The following is a 17,072-nucleotide window of genomic DNA, read 5'->3' on the forward strand; positions in this document are numbered from 1 at the left end:
CATGTTTGCTCAGCCACCAGCACAGTCTGCTCCGGGAGGTGTATTCCTTGATGTGACCAGGGTGGGAATGATTCATTAGAAAGTTAATGGCCATGAAGCTGGTGAAGCGTTTGGAGGGGAAGATGTGTGAGGAGCGGCTGAAGTCACTGAGTTTGTTCAGCTTGGAGAAGATGAGACTGAGAGGAGACCTCATCATGGTTACAGCTTCCTCATAAGGGAAGGAGGAAAGGAAGGTGTCAAACTCTTCTCTTTAGTGACCGATGACAGAGCCCAGGGAACGGCAGAAGATGCGTCAGGGAGGGTCAGTGGGACATGAGGCAAAGGTTCTTCCCCCAGAGGTGCTGGACACTGAACAGGCTCCCAGGGAGGTGTCACGGCCCAACCTGACAGTGTTCAACAAGAGACTGGACACCGTCCTCAGACACACGGGGTGACCTGTGGGGTTGTCACTGCAGGGACAGCAGTTGGACTCGATCATCCTGTGGGTCCTTCCAGCTCAGGATTCGCAAAGTTCAGAAGAGAAAAAAACCCCGCAGCGAACAGCCGATGCCATCCTCACCCAGCTAATGAACCGCAGAACCTGCAGGAAGATCAATTAATGCCCTGGCTCCTCTCCTTTCCTGGGTCTTTTCTCCAAGCATCCAGGGTGAGTATGTATATTTATTTATTTGTCGTCATTTCCTACCCAGGGAGGAGCAGGATAATGAACTGCGTGCGTCAGGGAAGATGAATCTGAGATACTAGGGAGCAGTGCAGTAAAGAGATTAAAGTGTTATTATTGTTGGGTTTTTTCCCCCATGGTCCGTTGTGACAGCTCGGCCGTCATCTGTAAAAAATGTCTCAGAGAGAGATAATCATCGGAAACTCAATAAAGCGTCAGGGGAAGCCTCGTCTACCATCAATCACCGGGTGCCTGGAAATTTTCAGCCCTCTGTCTCCCTTCCTGCCATCCATATAAATGTCTGTAATATATTTTGTGCGCTGTTTGTGGAGCGTACCCTCTCGATTTGGATGTTTTTATGAAAAAATATTTATACACGAAATATGTAAATGGGTGGGGGGAAAAAAAAGTCAAAACCAAAGGCAGTTTTCGCCCTCTCTCTCTCTCTTTTTAAAAATGCAACTGAATTTATTCTTTTTAATAAAACATGTCAACCAAAGAATTAATGCAACTTCTTACTGAGTGGCCTTATCTTTTCTTCACCCCAAAAATATATAACATTACAGAGGGATGAATGCAGACAAAAACAATTAACTTCATTGGTTGATATACTTTGTCTTAAATAAAGTCTCTGTACATGCATTATGTATTGGCATTCCATTGTTCATTTTGTTAATGTTGTTTCATGCATTTTGCATCCGCCGCTCCAGCCAGCTGATGTATTCGAGTTCTCAGTCCTGCCGAGGAGCAGGTCCGTGGTGCGGGTGGGTTACGGTGAGGGATGAGAGCGCGGAGCTTTGAAGAATAAAATAACGCCCTGTCAAAAGCGTCCCCGCGCTGATTCATCTTCTTCACTCAACCTGGGTTTGATGAAAGGTTCAAATATTGCACCTGCGTTAGATTTTCTACAGCTTTCGGCTCTTAGCGGTGAGGGAAAAAGCACAGGAAGACCCATGGATAATGTCACCGTGGGGTTGTTGGCTCTGCAGATCAGAATCAAAGAATGGACTGGGTTGGAAAAGACCTCAGAGATCATCCAGTCCAACCCTTGGTCCAACTCCAGTCCATTGACTAGATCGTGGCACTAAGTGCCATGTCCAATCTCAGCTTAAAAACCTCCAGGGCCGGTGAGTCCAGCACCTCCCTGGGCAGCCATTCCAATGCCTGACCACTCTCTCTGCAAAGAATTGCTTTCTCATCTCCAGCCTCAATTTCCCCTGGCAGAGTTGAAGCCCATGGCCCCTTGTCCTATTGCTGATGCCTGGGAGAAGAGCCCAATCCCCACCTGGCTAGAACTGCCCTTCAGGTAGTTCTAGAGAGTGCTGAGCTCACCTCTAAGCCTCCTCTTCTCCAGACTAAACAAGCCCAGCTCCCTCAGCCTCTCCCCATAGGGCTTGTGTTCCAGTCCCTTCCCCAGTCTTGTTGCTCTTCTCTGGACCCGCTCCAGCACTTCAATCTCTTTCCTGAGCTGAGGGGCCCAGAACTGAACACAACACTCCAGGTGTGGCCTCCCCAATGCAGAGCACAGGGGAAGGATCACTGCCCTTGTCCTGCTGACCACGCTGGTTTGGATACAGGACAGGACACCATTGGCCTTCTTGGCCACCTGGGCACACTGTTGGCTCATGTTGAGCTTCCTGTCCATTAGTCCCCCAGGTCCCTTTCTGTCTGACTGCTCTCCAGCCACTCTGTGCCCAGCCTGGAGCGCTGCAGGGGGTTGTTGTGGCCAAAGTGCAGCACCCGGCACTTGGCCTTGTTGGTGCAGGGCGAGGAGAGGTTCTGCACAACCTCCAGTTTTCTCCTTACAGCACGTAGGAAAAGGGTTAATGCCAAAGCACAGAAATGCAGGAGGTCCCAGGAACGCTGAATTGTGGGCAGGGTGATGGGGACACCCGGAACACATCAGATGGGCAAGAGGCTCCTGGAACAGAGACATTTTTCTGGGATCATGTCCCACCAGTGTTCCTGAGCCTGGGAGCAGAAGCATCCTTGACACACAGAATCACTTTGGTTGGAAAAGCCCCTCAAGAGCATTGAGTCCAACTGTTCCCCCAGCCCTGTCCCTGCCCCACGTACTGAGAACCTCATGTCCGTCTGTCCAACCCTCCAGGGCTGGTGACTCCAGCACTGCCCTGGGCAGCCTGTTCCAATGCCCCACAGCCCTTTGGGGAAGAAATTGTTCCCCAGATCCAAAACATGCAACTGGCCTCTTCGGGCACCGCGAATCCAGATAATCCCCCCTGAGATTCCATCGCTAATCACAAAAGGAAGAAAATTTAACTATCGTTTATCATCACCAAAAGTGGAAACAGGCTGGGGAATTTAAAATGCTCTGAAAAAACAGCAGGGCTCTGAGCAACCTGAGCTGGTGAAGATGTCCCTGCTCACGGCAGGGGCTGGACTAGATAACCTTTGAAGGTCCCTTTCAACCCAAACTGATCAGTCTATGATTCGATCTACTTGTAAGATCTAGACTAGGACAACTGGTGGAACACACTGCCGTGAACCTTCCTCCTCGCCCAGCAAGTGCCTGCATATGGGTCAACGGGATGATGCTCCTATCGATGACTTTGTGTTATTTTTTGGTTATATAAAATGACGTTCTCTCTAGAATGTTGAAGGATTGCTTGCCATAAACATCTACATAATGTTTTCCCATCTTCAGACACACACTCACCCACGTACCATCAGCTCCTGTGCATTTAAATGGAAGCTGAAACTAAGTCTAAAAAAAAATGAGGTCAAATTTCCATTTCAAAGTCAGGAAAGAAAATGTTGGGACCTGAAAAGCAAACGCTGGTGGGTGCACATAAACCATCCTACCTTCCAAAGAATGGAGGCCCTTCTCCTTGGCGGTCTCGTACACGCTGCTGAATTCGTCTCCAAGGTTTGGATCTGCGTTCGCTGCAAGCAGGATCTTCACCACACTGTTAGAAATCAGGAGGAAAGTAAGGCAGAGGTAACTAATGAGTAATTAAAAGCCTTTGGAGATTGAGAAGGGAGACGGAGCTCAGCGAGGCCTCCTCAAACATTCCCAGCTAGAGAAAGAAAGTCAGATCCACAACAATAATTGAGTATTTCAACAGAAACAATCGGACCGACATATTCTGAAACCAATTGGATGTGGGAGGCGCTTGGGACAGGGGTGACACTGCAGGGACAGATCCTGGCAGATCTGGGCTCCAGGGCCACCCTGACACAGCGAACAGGATAATCCACAGAATAGAATCACAGAATCATTTGGGTTGGAAAAGACCCTCAAGATCATCGAGTCAAATCGTTCCCAGCCCTGGCACTGCCCCATGTCCTGAGAACCTCATGTCCGTCTGTCCAACCCTCCAGGGATGGTGACTCCAGCACTGCCCTGGGCAGCCTGTTCCAATGCCCCACAGCCCTTTCAAAGGGTCCTGGCTTGCAGAAGTTACGCCAAGGAAACAGACTCATGCTAAGTGGATTCCATGTACGCAGTTTCTAACCGGGTTCTACAAGCAGGACACCAAATAACCCACAGAATCACAGTGTGGTTTGGGTTGAAGGGACCTCTGGAGATCATCCAGTCCAACCCACCTGCTCACGCGGGGTCACAGAGCAGATCACACAGGATCCCAGGGGGTTTGAATGTCTCAGAGAAGGAGACTCCACACCCGCTCTGGGCAGCCTGGACCAGGCTCTGGCACCTCCCAGCACACAAGGTTCTGCTCATGTTCACATGGAGCCTCCTGTGTTTCAGTCTGTGCCCGTTGCCCCTCACCCTGGCGTTGGGCACCACTGAACAGAGTCTGGTCCATCCTCTGACACCCACCCTGACATATTGATCCATTGATCACATCCCTCTCAGCTTCTCTTCTCCAGCTCAACAGCCCCAGCTCTCTCAGTGTCTCCTCATCACAAAGATGCTCCAGATGCCCCATCAAGCTCAGGCCGGGTGTTCCCTGACACCAGCAACACGAGCAGAACATCCCACACGACAACTCTCCCATGTGCTGGGATGAGGTTTTTGGTCTCCAGACATGCAAAGTTCCCAACACGCTGCAGCAGGACAGACCGACACGTGGTTTTGTGTGGAAATCCTCCATCTCCACCTCCAACACCCAAACGCTCATCAGGCCAAATTAGATTTCAAAGCTCCAAAAGCAGCTTGAAGCTGCTTGATTCTTAATTTTTTTGCTTTTTTCCAGGGTTGAAGCTTTCCATGAGCACCAGACAGTAACTCGTTCGTTAGCATTCATCAGCGCTGACACGGCTCACGGGCTGACAGCGACGTGCGCCGCAGCCTGACGGACACGTATCTGCAGGCTGTGTCTTGTCAAGTCGCATTTAGAATGTCACTGAAGCTCCTCTCCCATTTACTCCATAAACGCATTAGCGGAATAAAAGGTGGTTATTTTATGCTTTGACCAGAGGCCAACTCCTTACCGGCACGGGGACGCTCCTCACCACGCACAAAGTGACTTGGAGCGAGCAAAGCATGGGCTGGGAGCCAGGAGACTCTCTTGCCATCTCCTGCGTGATCCAAGAGCTCATTTATAGCTATATTTTAAAATTTTAAAATATTTAGGTTGAGATGGATCTTATTTGTCAAACAGCAACGACCACCTACGATCTTTCTTCCGCGTAGTCAGGAGCATGTTACACTGAATCATGGAATCACAGAGCCGTTTTGGTTGGAAAAGCCCCTCAAGATCATGCAGTCCCACCGTTCCCCAGCCCTGGCACTGCCCCATGTCCTGAGAACCTCCTGTCCGTCTGTCCAACCCTCCAGGGCTGGTGACTCCAGCACTGCCCTGGGCAGCCTGTTCCAATGCCCCACAGCCCTTTGGGGAAGAAATTGTTCCCACATCCAACCTCAACCTCCCCTGGCGCAACTTGAGGCCGTTTCCTCTGCTCCTGGCGCTTGTTCCTTGGGCATCTTCATCTCCACTGCTGCTCGGTGGAGTAGGGACAAGAGCCACCAGAACCCCCCACCGAGGTCCTGATGCTCTTCTGGAAGTGGCCGCCAGGCCCTTGACAACTTCCAGACCCATGGTGGTGGTCTGTGGAAGAGACTCTCAAGATCATGGAGTCCAACTGTCCCCCACCCTTGGCACTGCCCCATGTCCTGAGAACCTCATGTCCGTCTGTCCAACCCTCCAGGGCTGGTGACTCCAGCACTGCCCTGGGCAGCCTGTTCCAATGCCCCACAGCCCTTTGGGGAAGAAATTGTTCCCACATCCAACCTCAACCTCCCCTGGCGCAACTTGAGGCCGTTTCTGATCTTCTCAAATGGTTTGAGTTGCACACTCACGGTCAAGTCAGATATCGGATGGGTTAGGCCTGGTACTAAGGAGAGGGGATCATCTCACCTACTGTCCAACATCAACAATGAGGAACGGGAAGCCCTAAGAAGCTTCTCATCATAGATGAGCTCACTCTATCAAACTTCTCCAACCAGCCTGAATTTTCAGAAACCTTCAGCATTTCTCTGTGGGTAACATCTTTTCACTAAAAGTTTATCTGAGGATCACAAATGCTGGATGCAAGGTGGCCTAAGAGTGGAAGATGGAGATGATGCCAGAACCGCTGTGCTCCATTAATGACCCTCCACACCGTTTCCCCCCAGCGGTAAGAAACATTTCCATAGCTCATCACATAGCTGGGGGGCTCCAGTTTAATCCGCTCAGATATCATCTCTTACTGGGAAATGTGGTGCTCCCGAAGCCCGGTCCCGTTTGGGGCTGCGATCCAGCTCTGTAGGAAGCACTCACTGGTTTGAGAACAAGGCGCTGCACGTTCAGCCTCCCTCCCCCAGCATCTTTCAATCTCACCTCCCGCTTTTGGGATGTGTTGTCCCCTCTGGGCACTTCTGCACTGGCCAGACATTCCGGAATCACAACTATCGATCGTACGCAGCCAATTTGCAGGTAATGGGACACTGAAGCAAATGAGCCTTTAGGAGAGCGAACAGCACCATCAAAACACAGAGTAACTGTTCGTCAGCACTGAGCATGTGAATGTCATTGGAATGACTTGGAAAATCAGATGACAGTTGCAAAGCATGGTCCAGTAATCATAGAATCATAAAATCACAGAATAGTTTGGGTTGAAGGGACCTTAAAGCTCCCCCAGTGCCCCCCCTGCCATGAGCAGGGACATCTTCAGCAGCTCAGGTTGCTCAGAGCCCCGTCCAGCCTGGCCTGGGATGTCTCCAGGGATGGTTCATCCACCACCTCTCTGGCCAACCTGGGCCAGGCTCTCACCACCCTCAGGGACAACAATTTCTCCCTCATGTCCAGCCTGAATCTCCCTCCTTTAGTTTAACCCATCACCCCTTGTCCTATCACAAAAGGTCCTGCTCAAAAGTCTGTCCCCATCTTTCTTCTCAGCCCCTTTAAAGGCAACACTAAGGTCTCCCTGGAGCTTCTGTTCTCCAGCTGAACACCCCAACTCTCTCACCTGTCCCCCAGCAGAGCTGTTCCAGCCTCGGGTCATTCCTGGGGCTCCTCCGGCCCCTCTCCAGCAGCTCAATGTGTGTCCTGTGCCGAGGACCCCAGAACCAAGAGGGACACGATGGAAAGCTTGAGCAGGTCCAGTAGGCAGGTTTTACCCCATAACTCACCTGTGCTCAACAGCCTCAACAAGCTGAGTTTTAATTTGCTGCTCAAGTTTTCATTAGATTAGAGGCAGAGCCTATTCATCAGCGTGAATACAAATCTAAACTGACCCCGGTGATGACTCAGAGGGCAACGCTTAACTGAAGTTCGCCGGGCAGTTCGATCAATTGGAAAAAGCGCTTTCTGCTTTTAATGGCTGGACCAACATATCATTAAAGAAATAAATACCTACATACTACCCAGGGGGTGGGGAGATCAACGACGAGGTGGCTGGACGCGACTGGGGCTGTGTCAGGAGAGGTGCCGGACCACACATCGGCAGCTGGGGTAGGTGAACCAACAAGTCTGGTGATCCCCACGACTGGGAGTTATCAGCAAAATGCAAACACCTCCAATTGATTTTATACACGGCTGCCTCGAGCTCAGGGAGAAGCCACAGGTCCTGCCCGGATGCAAAGGAGATCTCAGGGACATGGGTTAATGTCATATTTAGTTTATGGTTGGACTTGATGATCTTGAGGGTCTTGTCCAACCAAAACGATTCTCTGAGATCTCCTGTGTGGTTATATCTTAACTCTCTGTACAGCTCCACAGGTGCAGGAGGGCTGGGGAGAGCTGCTGTGGGCACTCCAGCCCTTGTTCTCTCTTTGTCTCAGACGATACGCCTCCCCAGGAGTATGATTATAACGGTCCTGTAATCAGGTGCTTCAGCCTCCAATTCCTCTCAGCTCTTCCCCACGTCACCTCCTCTTCTTCATTTTATATTTGCGGCTCTGACATCTTGACCTACATCTCTGTAGGTCAGAGAGGTTCTCCTTCCCCCTCCATCTTCAGGTCTGGATCTCTTTGCCTTTCACAGAATCCCAGAATCCCAGAATGTTGGGGGTTGAAGGGCCCTGGAAAGCTCATCCAGTGCAATCCCCCCATGGAGCAGGAACACCCAGATGAGGTTACACAGGAAGGTGTCCAGGCGGGTTGGAATGTCTGCACAGAAGGAGACTCCACAACCCCCTGGGCAGCCTGGGCCAGGCTCTGCCACCCTCACCGGGAAGAAGCTCCTTCTCAAATATAAGTGGAACCTCTTGTGTTCCAGTTTGCACCCATTGCCCCTTGTCCTGTCCCTGGTTGTCACCGAGAAGAGCCTGGCTCCATCCTCCTGACACTCCCCCTTTCCATATTGAACCCCATGAACGAGTCCCCCCTCAGTGTCCTCTTGTCCAGCTCCAGAGCCCCAGCTCCCTCAGCCTTTCCTCACACGGGAGATGCTCCACTCCCTCCAGCATCTTGGTGGCTGCGCTGGACTCTCTCCAGCAGTTCCCTGTCCTGCTGGAACTGAGGGGCCACAACTGGACACAATATTCCAGCTGTGGTCTCCCCAGGGCAGAGCAGAGGGGCAGGAGAACCTCTCTGACCTACTGACCACCCCCTTCTAACCCACCCCAGGTACCATTGGCTTCCTGGCCACAAGGGCCCAGTGCTGGCTCATGGTCACCCTGCTGTCCCCAGGACCCCCAGGTCCCTTTCCCCTACACTGCTCTCCAACAGCTCATTCCCCAACTTACACTGGAACCTGGGGCTGTTCCTGCCCAGATGTAAGTCTGTAAGACTCTGCAAACCTTCCTCCCATGGTCAAAAAACCTCACACTGTTTCACTAAAAACTCACCCCGAGGAACAAATATACTGATTTATTCCTAAAGTTATTTCCAACCGGCAATATCAAGGCCTAAGGGCCGGTGCGTGTTGTGAACAGACCTGGACACACTTCTCTGCGCTGACCCGAGAAACCAGCCAGGGAACCGCCATCCCAATTAGATCCTAAAATAATCCATGTTCCCCTCCAGATGAGCTTTTTGCCCTATAACAGAGAAGAGCCTGGCTCCATCCTCCTGACACTCACCCTTTAGATATCTGTAACCATGAATGAGTCCCCCCTCAGTGTCCTCTTGTCCAGCTCCAGAGCCCCAGCTCCCTCAGCCTTTCCTCACACGGGAGATGCTCCACTCCCTTCAGCATCTTGGTGGCTGCGCTGGACTCTCTCCAGCAGTTCCCTGTCCTGCTGGAACTGAGGGGCCACAACTGGACACAATATTCCAGGTGTGGTCTCACCTCTGCTTCCCAAAACCTTCCTCCTGGGAATGACCAATGACAAGCGACTCCTCCCTGTGCTTTAGCTCCACGTTCCCTTCTCTCTCTCTCTGTAGATGGAAGAGCTGTGGGTCAGAGGGTTGTGTGTGGAGCCAGAACCAGCAGAGCTTGGCACAGCACAGTCCAATCGAGAAGCATCTCGCTCTCCTCCTTGGTGCAGATTGCTGGGACTTGTGCCTTTTCCACGCCAATCCCGATTTTGTGCATCGAAGCTGCTGTGCAGATGGTTTATACTGGTGATAACGCCACGCACAGTCATAGTCCGGTGGGTGCATTCTGAGACTTACAGTAAAGGGCAACCTGGTTTCTGTCTATAGGCAATGACGTGATTAACTGGTGCCATCTAGTAACCTATATTAGGTACATACATCTGTTCCGTGGGACTTTTCTCACAGAATCACAGAGTGGTTGGGGTTGAAGGGACCTCTGGAGATCATCCAGTCCAACCCACCTGCTCACGCAGGGTCACAGAGCAGATCACACAGGATCCCAGGGGGTTTGAATGTCTCAGAGAAGGAGACTCCACACCCGCTCTGGGCAGCCTGGACCAGGCTCTGGCACCTCCCAGCACACAAGGTTCTGCTCATGTTCAGATGGAGCCTCCTGTGTTTCAGTCTGTGCCCGTTGCCCCTCACCCTGGCGTTGGGCACCACTGAACAGAGTCTGGTCCATCCTCTGACACCCACCCTGAGATATTGATCCATTGATCACATCCCTCTCAGCTTCTCTTCTCCAGCTCAACAGCCCCAGCTCTCTTAGTGTCTCCTCATCACAAAGATGCTCCAGACCCCTCAGCATCTTTGTGTCCCTCCCTGGACTCTCTCCAGTGATCCCTTGTCCTTCTTGAACTGGGGAGCCCAGCACTGGACCCAGTTCTGCAGATGGGGCCTCACCAGGGCAGCAGAGGGGGAGGATTAATCTCCCTCGACCTTCTGGTCACTCTTCCTCACGCACCCCAGGTACCGTTAGCCTCTTGGCTTCTTTCACTCCTTTCACTTCAAGAAGTTCATTCAGAGTTCTCTGCAGATACCTGGATCTGTTTGGAAGCACATGTGGCCCGTATTGCTTCTTGTCAAAGACCTGAGGAGTCGAACAGCTGTGCTGACAGCGCATTTTGAGGGCTCAATCTGATAAACTGAGGCCTCTTCAACACTCCTTCGCTCACAGCTGGGACGCGGGGAGGTTGAGGTTGGATGTGGGGAACAATTTCTTCCCCAAAGGGCTGTGGGGCATTGGAACAGGCTGCCCAGGGCAGTGCTGGAGTCACCAGCCCTGGAGGGTTGGACAGACGGACATGAGGTTCTCAGGACATGGGGCAGTGCCGGGGGTGGGGAACGGGTGGACTCGATCTTAAAGGGTCTCTTCCAACCTAAACAATTCCACGGTTCTGTGATTCTAACCTCTCAGATCATCGCTGAGCACAGCGGCTGCTCCTCCCTCCCCCTGAGCCATATGCAGAACTTGCAAACCCTAAAATCCTGCCCTGACCCCCTCCCAGCGGCTGCATCACAGCAGAACACGGTGCTGGTGCTTTATACCTGCCCAAACTCAGCCCAGGGCGCTCAGAGGTTCCCCGCTGCTCCGTGCCTCAGTTTCCCCTCCCGTACAATCATGTCTCCACCCCATAAGGGGCCGAGAGGATGACTCGGTATTTCCCCACCACTTTATTTCTGCTGAAACGATGGAAAACAGAGGAGCCGTAGGCAGAAAAGGTCACTGCGCTATAAGCGCAGAGACGCTGAGCCTGCTCAGGTCCCAGCCGCTTTGGGTTTTAATTTATGATGCCTTTGTACTGATTTTAACAAAGGCACATAACCCACAAAGCTCTCAGTGAGCATTTAATTAACGCTTAATTACTATAAATATGGTAAATGTGCAAAGGCAGCAGGTGCAGCCAGAGGAAAGAAGCCCCTAGCAGCGTTTTTTCGCACAGACCATAAATCCTCCCTTTTAAACCGATGTCTTTCCAGGAGAACGAAGAAACCGCTTTAAAATAAGCCTTGAAATCCAGAAGAGCAACAGGTTTGCACAAGGAGTAGAAAGAAAAGGGAATTGGAGTCACTCCAAGTGAAAAACATGAAGTGGAAGGTGCGTTATAGCGTAAAACCTTCATCTGCATCCACAACCCGCTTACAACCTGGATTATCACAGCAACTGGGACCTGGATTCCCTCTCACATTAAAAAAAGAACTATAAGAAAATCCACCGATGCTTCAGGGAGGGTCTGAAAGAAGGTAATAAGTTCATTAAAAGGAACGCGGTATTTTTATATCATCTAAATTACCTTAATTAAGTGATTTAAAAACACAAACACCCACATTAGAGACCGGGCGGAAGGGTTTGCTCACTTCCCTTTACTTTTATAACCATCAGGACATTTGCAAGAGGAAGAGAATGTTTTGTTGTAAAAGGTAAAGACAGACCCCAAATTTCATCCCCTAGCTGGCGGCAACTGCCAAGCGGCATTAATGCGGCGCCTCTGGAATGTAATTAAACATATGGACTGGAGGTGTCTAATTGGCAGAGCGAGGGCTGTGAAAATTGGGAAACATGACAAAGCTAAAGGACAGGGCACAGAAATCTGTGACAGCACGGCAGAGACCGAAATTATAGTTGTTCTCTAAAAAATTACTTTGGGCAGCCTGTTCCAATGCCCAACGGCCCTTTGGGGAAGAAATTGTTCCCACATCCAACCTCAACCTCCCCTGGCGCAACTTGAGGCCGTTTCCTCTGCTCCTGGCGCTTGTTCCTGGGGAGCAGAGCCCGACCCCCCTGGCTCCAAGCTCCTTTCAGGCAGTTCAGAGATCAGAAGGTCTCCCCTCAGCTCCTGTTCTCCAGCTGAACCCCCCAGGTCCCTCAGCCGCTCCATCACACTTGTGCTCCAGCCCCTCACCAGCTCCGTTCCCTTCTCTCCACTCGCTCCAGCACCTCAAGGCCTTTTTTAGAATCACAGAATCATTTTAGTTGGAAAAGACCCTCAAGATCATTGATTCCAACTGTCCCCCACCCCTGTCCCTGCCCCATGTCCTGAGAACCTCCTGTCCGTCTGTCCAACCCTCCAGGGCTGGTGACTCCAGCACTGCCCTGGGCAGCCTGTTCCAATGCCCCACAGCCCTTTGGGGAACAAATTGTTCCCCACATCCAACCTCAACCTCCCCTGGTGCAACTTGAGGCCGTTTCCTCTCGTCCTATCATTTGTTCCTTGGGACATGAGCCCTAACAACTTATAATCCCCCAAATCAGTTCCTGTGGTTGGATAAACCAATTTCAGATCATCACTCTTTACACAGAGGCCACACTCTACCAACCAAATTAACCCTGCATCCTACTGCAAAGCAGAGTAAGTCACATTTATTTTCTACATAAGGTAAAGAAAAGGATTGCGAGAGACGCAGAAAACCAGCAGGCGCTCTTTGTTTGGAAGGGAAAAGCTAAGAAATGTTTGAAATCTTAAATTCCGCAGGCCGTCGGCTCCCCGGGCTCTGCCTTCTCCCCATCGCAGCCGACCACACGCACGACACCCGCTTCTGCGGCTTAAAAAAGGGCACGTTGTGGAATATCTCTGTGAGCAAACAGTTTGGAGGGATTTCAAACACTCGGTGCCATCGAGTTCCAGCTCAATACGTTCCCCCGCCAGCAGGGGGGACGTGACAAAGGTAGGAAATGTAGAAGAAGGTCCAAAAAACGCACCTGGCGCAACCCTGGGCTATCGACAGACTTGAGACACCAGCGGTAAGTCTGGCTTGAACTCACCTTCGCCTCCATGAAATATCTAATTACTCCTCCACTAGATTGTTGGAGACAAGTCCTACCAAGCGTTGCATACTCAAGGGCTTCTTAATTTTCAATTAAAAGTCAGCATTCATCCAAAATGTGGGAAAAATAAACAGCGTTTGCCCAACACAGCCAAAAGCCTTTGTGTTTTGGCAGGTACCCGAATAAGACACGCGGTCGTTATCGCTCTGCTGGTCCCTAACAAGGGTGTTGAACGCCTGTTAGCGTCTAGATGTTTTAATTAGCATTTCTACCTGATTTTAGGCCTGATTTTAGGTAATTATTGCAGCACGACCGACTTTTCTTCCCCATCTCCTCCTGGCTTTTTGCGAGTCGCCCGTTCTGCTCCGCCAGCCACTCGGAATGGTCACCAGTCGTCACACTCCATCGGTGACCATTGTCCTCGGGGAAAGGTGGGAGGTTCCGCGGCCCGTCCCTCGGCCGAGGGACAAACAAACGGGGGCCCGTTGCTGCTGGGGACATCAAAGTTCAACAAACAGACCCGAACCCCCCGCTTTAAGGAGCTCCCCGAGGAGGTCGGGACTTTCAGCTTGTCACCGGCGCACATCAAAGTTGGCACCACACACGAACTCGGCACACGGAGCCGAAGCGTCGTCGCCCGAGAGCGGATATTCGGCCTTTGTGCGCCGCTTTAATCCTGTGTTTTCCCAAGTCATTAGGCTTTTTTGCTTATGAACTTGTGACTAAGTAAAGCGTCCCCGAGAGGTTGTAACATCAAAGCTCATTCTCCCGCCTGTCCCGCGTTTCCCAAAATTGGATTTCTTTTCCTCTTTTCTCCTCAACTCAAAAACTAATTGAATTTAGTTGTAGACTGAATATATTTAAGAGTGTCTTTAAAAGGTTACAAGAAGCCACAGCGATCATCATGGGAACTAAAGCGGGAGGGCACAGCATTCAGCCTTTTTGCTTCAGAAAGGCCAAGCATGAAAGAGCCAGCGATGGCCCCACAGGCTCGGAGGGACGCGGCAGCGATTTCGGATGGCGGGGGTGACAAAGTGCCGACCCGCAGTGACACCTCAAGGTTAGGGGACACAGCAGAGGCCACAATCTGCTGTGGAACGGCACTGTCACCTCGCTGGGTTGGCAGAACCTACCTCCATCTGTCACGGGGAAACGGGTTGAGCTCCACGACGCATCCCAAACCAGTCCCGAAATATATGGAAATTCTCCGCGTGACTTTAGGAGAATGTGGGGTGGTTGTGACGTGACTTATTGATGGGGAACGCTGCGGCAAACGTACCTGGAGTTTCTGCTGATCGCCGCCACCATGAGAGGCGTCCAGCCGAGCTTGTGCCGGGCGTTGACGTCTGCGCCTTCCTCCAACAGCCTGGGGGGACGAGAGACACGGTCAGGGAGGAAACACGGAGAAAACATCATAAAGACACAGAATTATAGAATCTGGAATCATAGTATCCCGAGCGGGCTGGCGATACGGATGGAAATCAGTAATTTCATTTCACAGGCTGCCCAGAAGATCCAACACAAAAAGCTGAATCAACCCAGTTTCTCATTGGCTCCCAAACCGGGATGAACTGGTGGGTGATAACAAGCAAATGCTGCGATGCCAACCGCCTTGTTTGCTTTATTTTTTATTTCTTGTATTCAGTCTAACACCTGAAGAACCAACCAGCAGCACGACAGAGAGCAAAGCTGATGAACCTACGATCTGGCGACAGGTTTGGATCAGGGTTTCCGAACAAGCTCAAAGCCCCTGGCAACATGAGGTATTTTGCAGCTTTCTTGCACAACATGAGAACAAACAAGACAAAGCCCAAAAATATAAGGCAACAAACTACCATTGGTGCTTTTTCTGCAAAATATTCTCGGTCTTTGCACTTTTCTTTAATCCCTCCCTGGTACTTTTTAACAACTTGGCTCCTCCATGGCTTCTCCTGGCTTCAAACTCTAAAGCACCACAAGGTTTCTCCACCCTTCCCGCGTCCTCGGATCCTGCAGAACCACTATGACTCTTAGGTTACAAACAGCATTGACGACCAGTGAATTTCCATACAAATTTACCTGATTCTTCTGTCTTTCACGGTCAACCAAGGGATCCAAATAACCTCCTCTTGCCAAAGCCCAAAACCTCTCTGGCCAACCTGGGCCAGGCTCTCACCACCCTCAGGGCAACAATTCCTCATGTCCAGCCTGAATCTCTCTCCTTTAGTTTAAAACCATCACCCCTTGTCTTATCGCAACAGGCCCTGCTCAAAAGTCTGTCCCCATCTTTCTTCTCGCCCCCTTTTAAGCACTGAAAGGAGAGATAAGGTGTCTGAATTTGGCCCTTTTCAAATGAATTCCCCTCAGCCTGCTGTGCTGGTGACTCTCAGATGATTAATAAAGAATGCTGGGATGGAATGAGTGAAAAGGAGCTAAATGCACCACATTCCTCTTCCTGCAGATGGAACACACACAGAGGAACATCCACAGCTCTACACAAGGTCTCACAGACTCACAGGATCCCAGGATGTCAGGGGTTGGAAGGGCCCTGGAAAGCTCATCCAGTGCAATCCCCCCATGGAGCAGGAACACCCAGATGAGGTTACACAGGAAGGTGTCCAGGCGGGTTGGAATGTCTGCACAGAAGGAGACTCCACAACCCCCCTGGGCAGCCTGGGCCAGGCTCTGCCACCCTCACCGGGAACAAGTTGCTTCTCATATTCAAGTGGAACCTCCTGTGTTCCAGTTTGAACCCATTACCCCTTGTCCTGTCATTGGTCATCACCGAGAAGAGCCTGGCTCCATCCTCCTGACACTCCCCCTTTCCATATTGATCCCCATGAATGAGTCCCCCCTCAGTGTCCTCTTGTCCAGCTCCAGAGCCCCAGCTCCCTCAGCCTTTCCTCACACGGGAGATGCTCCACTCCCTTCAGCATCTTGGTGGCTGCGCTGGACTCTCTCCAGCAGTTCCCTGTCCTGCTGGAACTGAGGGGCCACCACTGGACACAATATTCCAGGTGTGGTCTCCCCAGGGCAGAGCAGAGGGGCAGGAGAACCTCTCTGACCTACTGACCACCCCCTTCTAACCCACCCCAGGTACCATTGGCTTCCTGGCCACAAGGGCCCAGTGCTGGCTCATGCTCACCCTGCTGTCCCCAGGACCCCCAGGTCCCTTTCCCCTACACTGCTCTCCAACAGCTCATTCCCCAACTTACACTGGAACCTGGGGTTGTTCCTGCCCAGATGTAAGCCTGTAAGACTCTGCAAACCTTCCTCCCATGATCAAAAACCCTCCCACTGTTTCACTAAAAACTCACCCCGAGGAACAAATATACCGATTTAATCCTAAAGTTGTTTCCAACTGGCAATATCAAGGCCTAAGGGCCGGTGCGTGTTGTGAACAGAGCTGGACACACTTCTCCGCGCTGACCCGAGAAACCAGCCAGGGAACCGCCATCCCGATTAGATCCTAAAATAATCCATGTTCCCCTCCAGATGAGCTTTTTGCCCTATAACAGGCAGGCGACTTCCAGAAGAGCGTCAGACACGAGTAGATGTGTGATATGGAATCATAGAATCATTTTGGTTGGAAGAGACCCTCGAGACCATCAACCAAACTCCAACACTACCCCATGTCCCATGTGTGGGTAACAGGTCATTTAATCATCTTTTTTTGACCGGAGTATTGGATGATGCTCTGAACTGCTCATCAGGCACTTGGACTGAGATCCAATAGCTAAAAAACATAGAATAGTAACTTGTAGACTTTATTCGTGGCTCTCAACTGTGGTTCAGGAGGCCATGACCTCTGTCAATGATCAACAGCACCTATAGATTTATGTTCTCTTTACCAGGGTTACAATGAAAACTTTAATGGTAACAATAAACAATAGGTCCCTGCTCCAAAAAAAGTTTGATACTTGATACTACAAAGTAGCAG

The 17,072-nt window shown here is 51.1% G+C and overlaps 1 protein-coding gene across 1 annotated transcript in view; it reads right to left on the reverse strand.

The window, feature by feature from the left end:
- Positions 1-17,072, reverse strand: part of CLPB (ClpB family mitochondrial disaggregase) — an 89,074-nt gene that overhangs the window by 55,847 nt on the left and 16,155 nt on the right. Inside the window, exons 3-4 of the mRNA XM_005510998.3 lie at positions 14,433-14,519; positions 3,485-3,588 (exon numbers count right to left, since the gene is read on the reverse strand). Of these exons, the coding sequence (XP_005511055.2) occupies positions 3,485-3,588; positions 14,433-14,519 (191 nt within the window). The remainder of the gene's footprint in view (positions 1-3,484; positions 3,589-14,432; positions 14,520-17,072) is intronic.

The sequence above is a fragment of the Columba livia genome, chromosome 1 (assembly GCF_036013475.1).
Source record: "Columba livia isolate bColLiv1 breed racing homer chromosome 1, bColLiv1.pat.W.v2, whole genome shotgun sequence".
NCBI classification, from domain to species: domain Eukaryota; kingdom Metazoa; phylum Chordata; class Aves; order Columbiformes; family Columbidae; genus Columba; species Columba livia.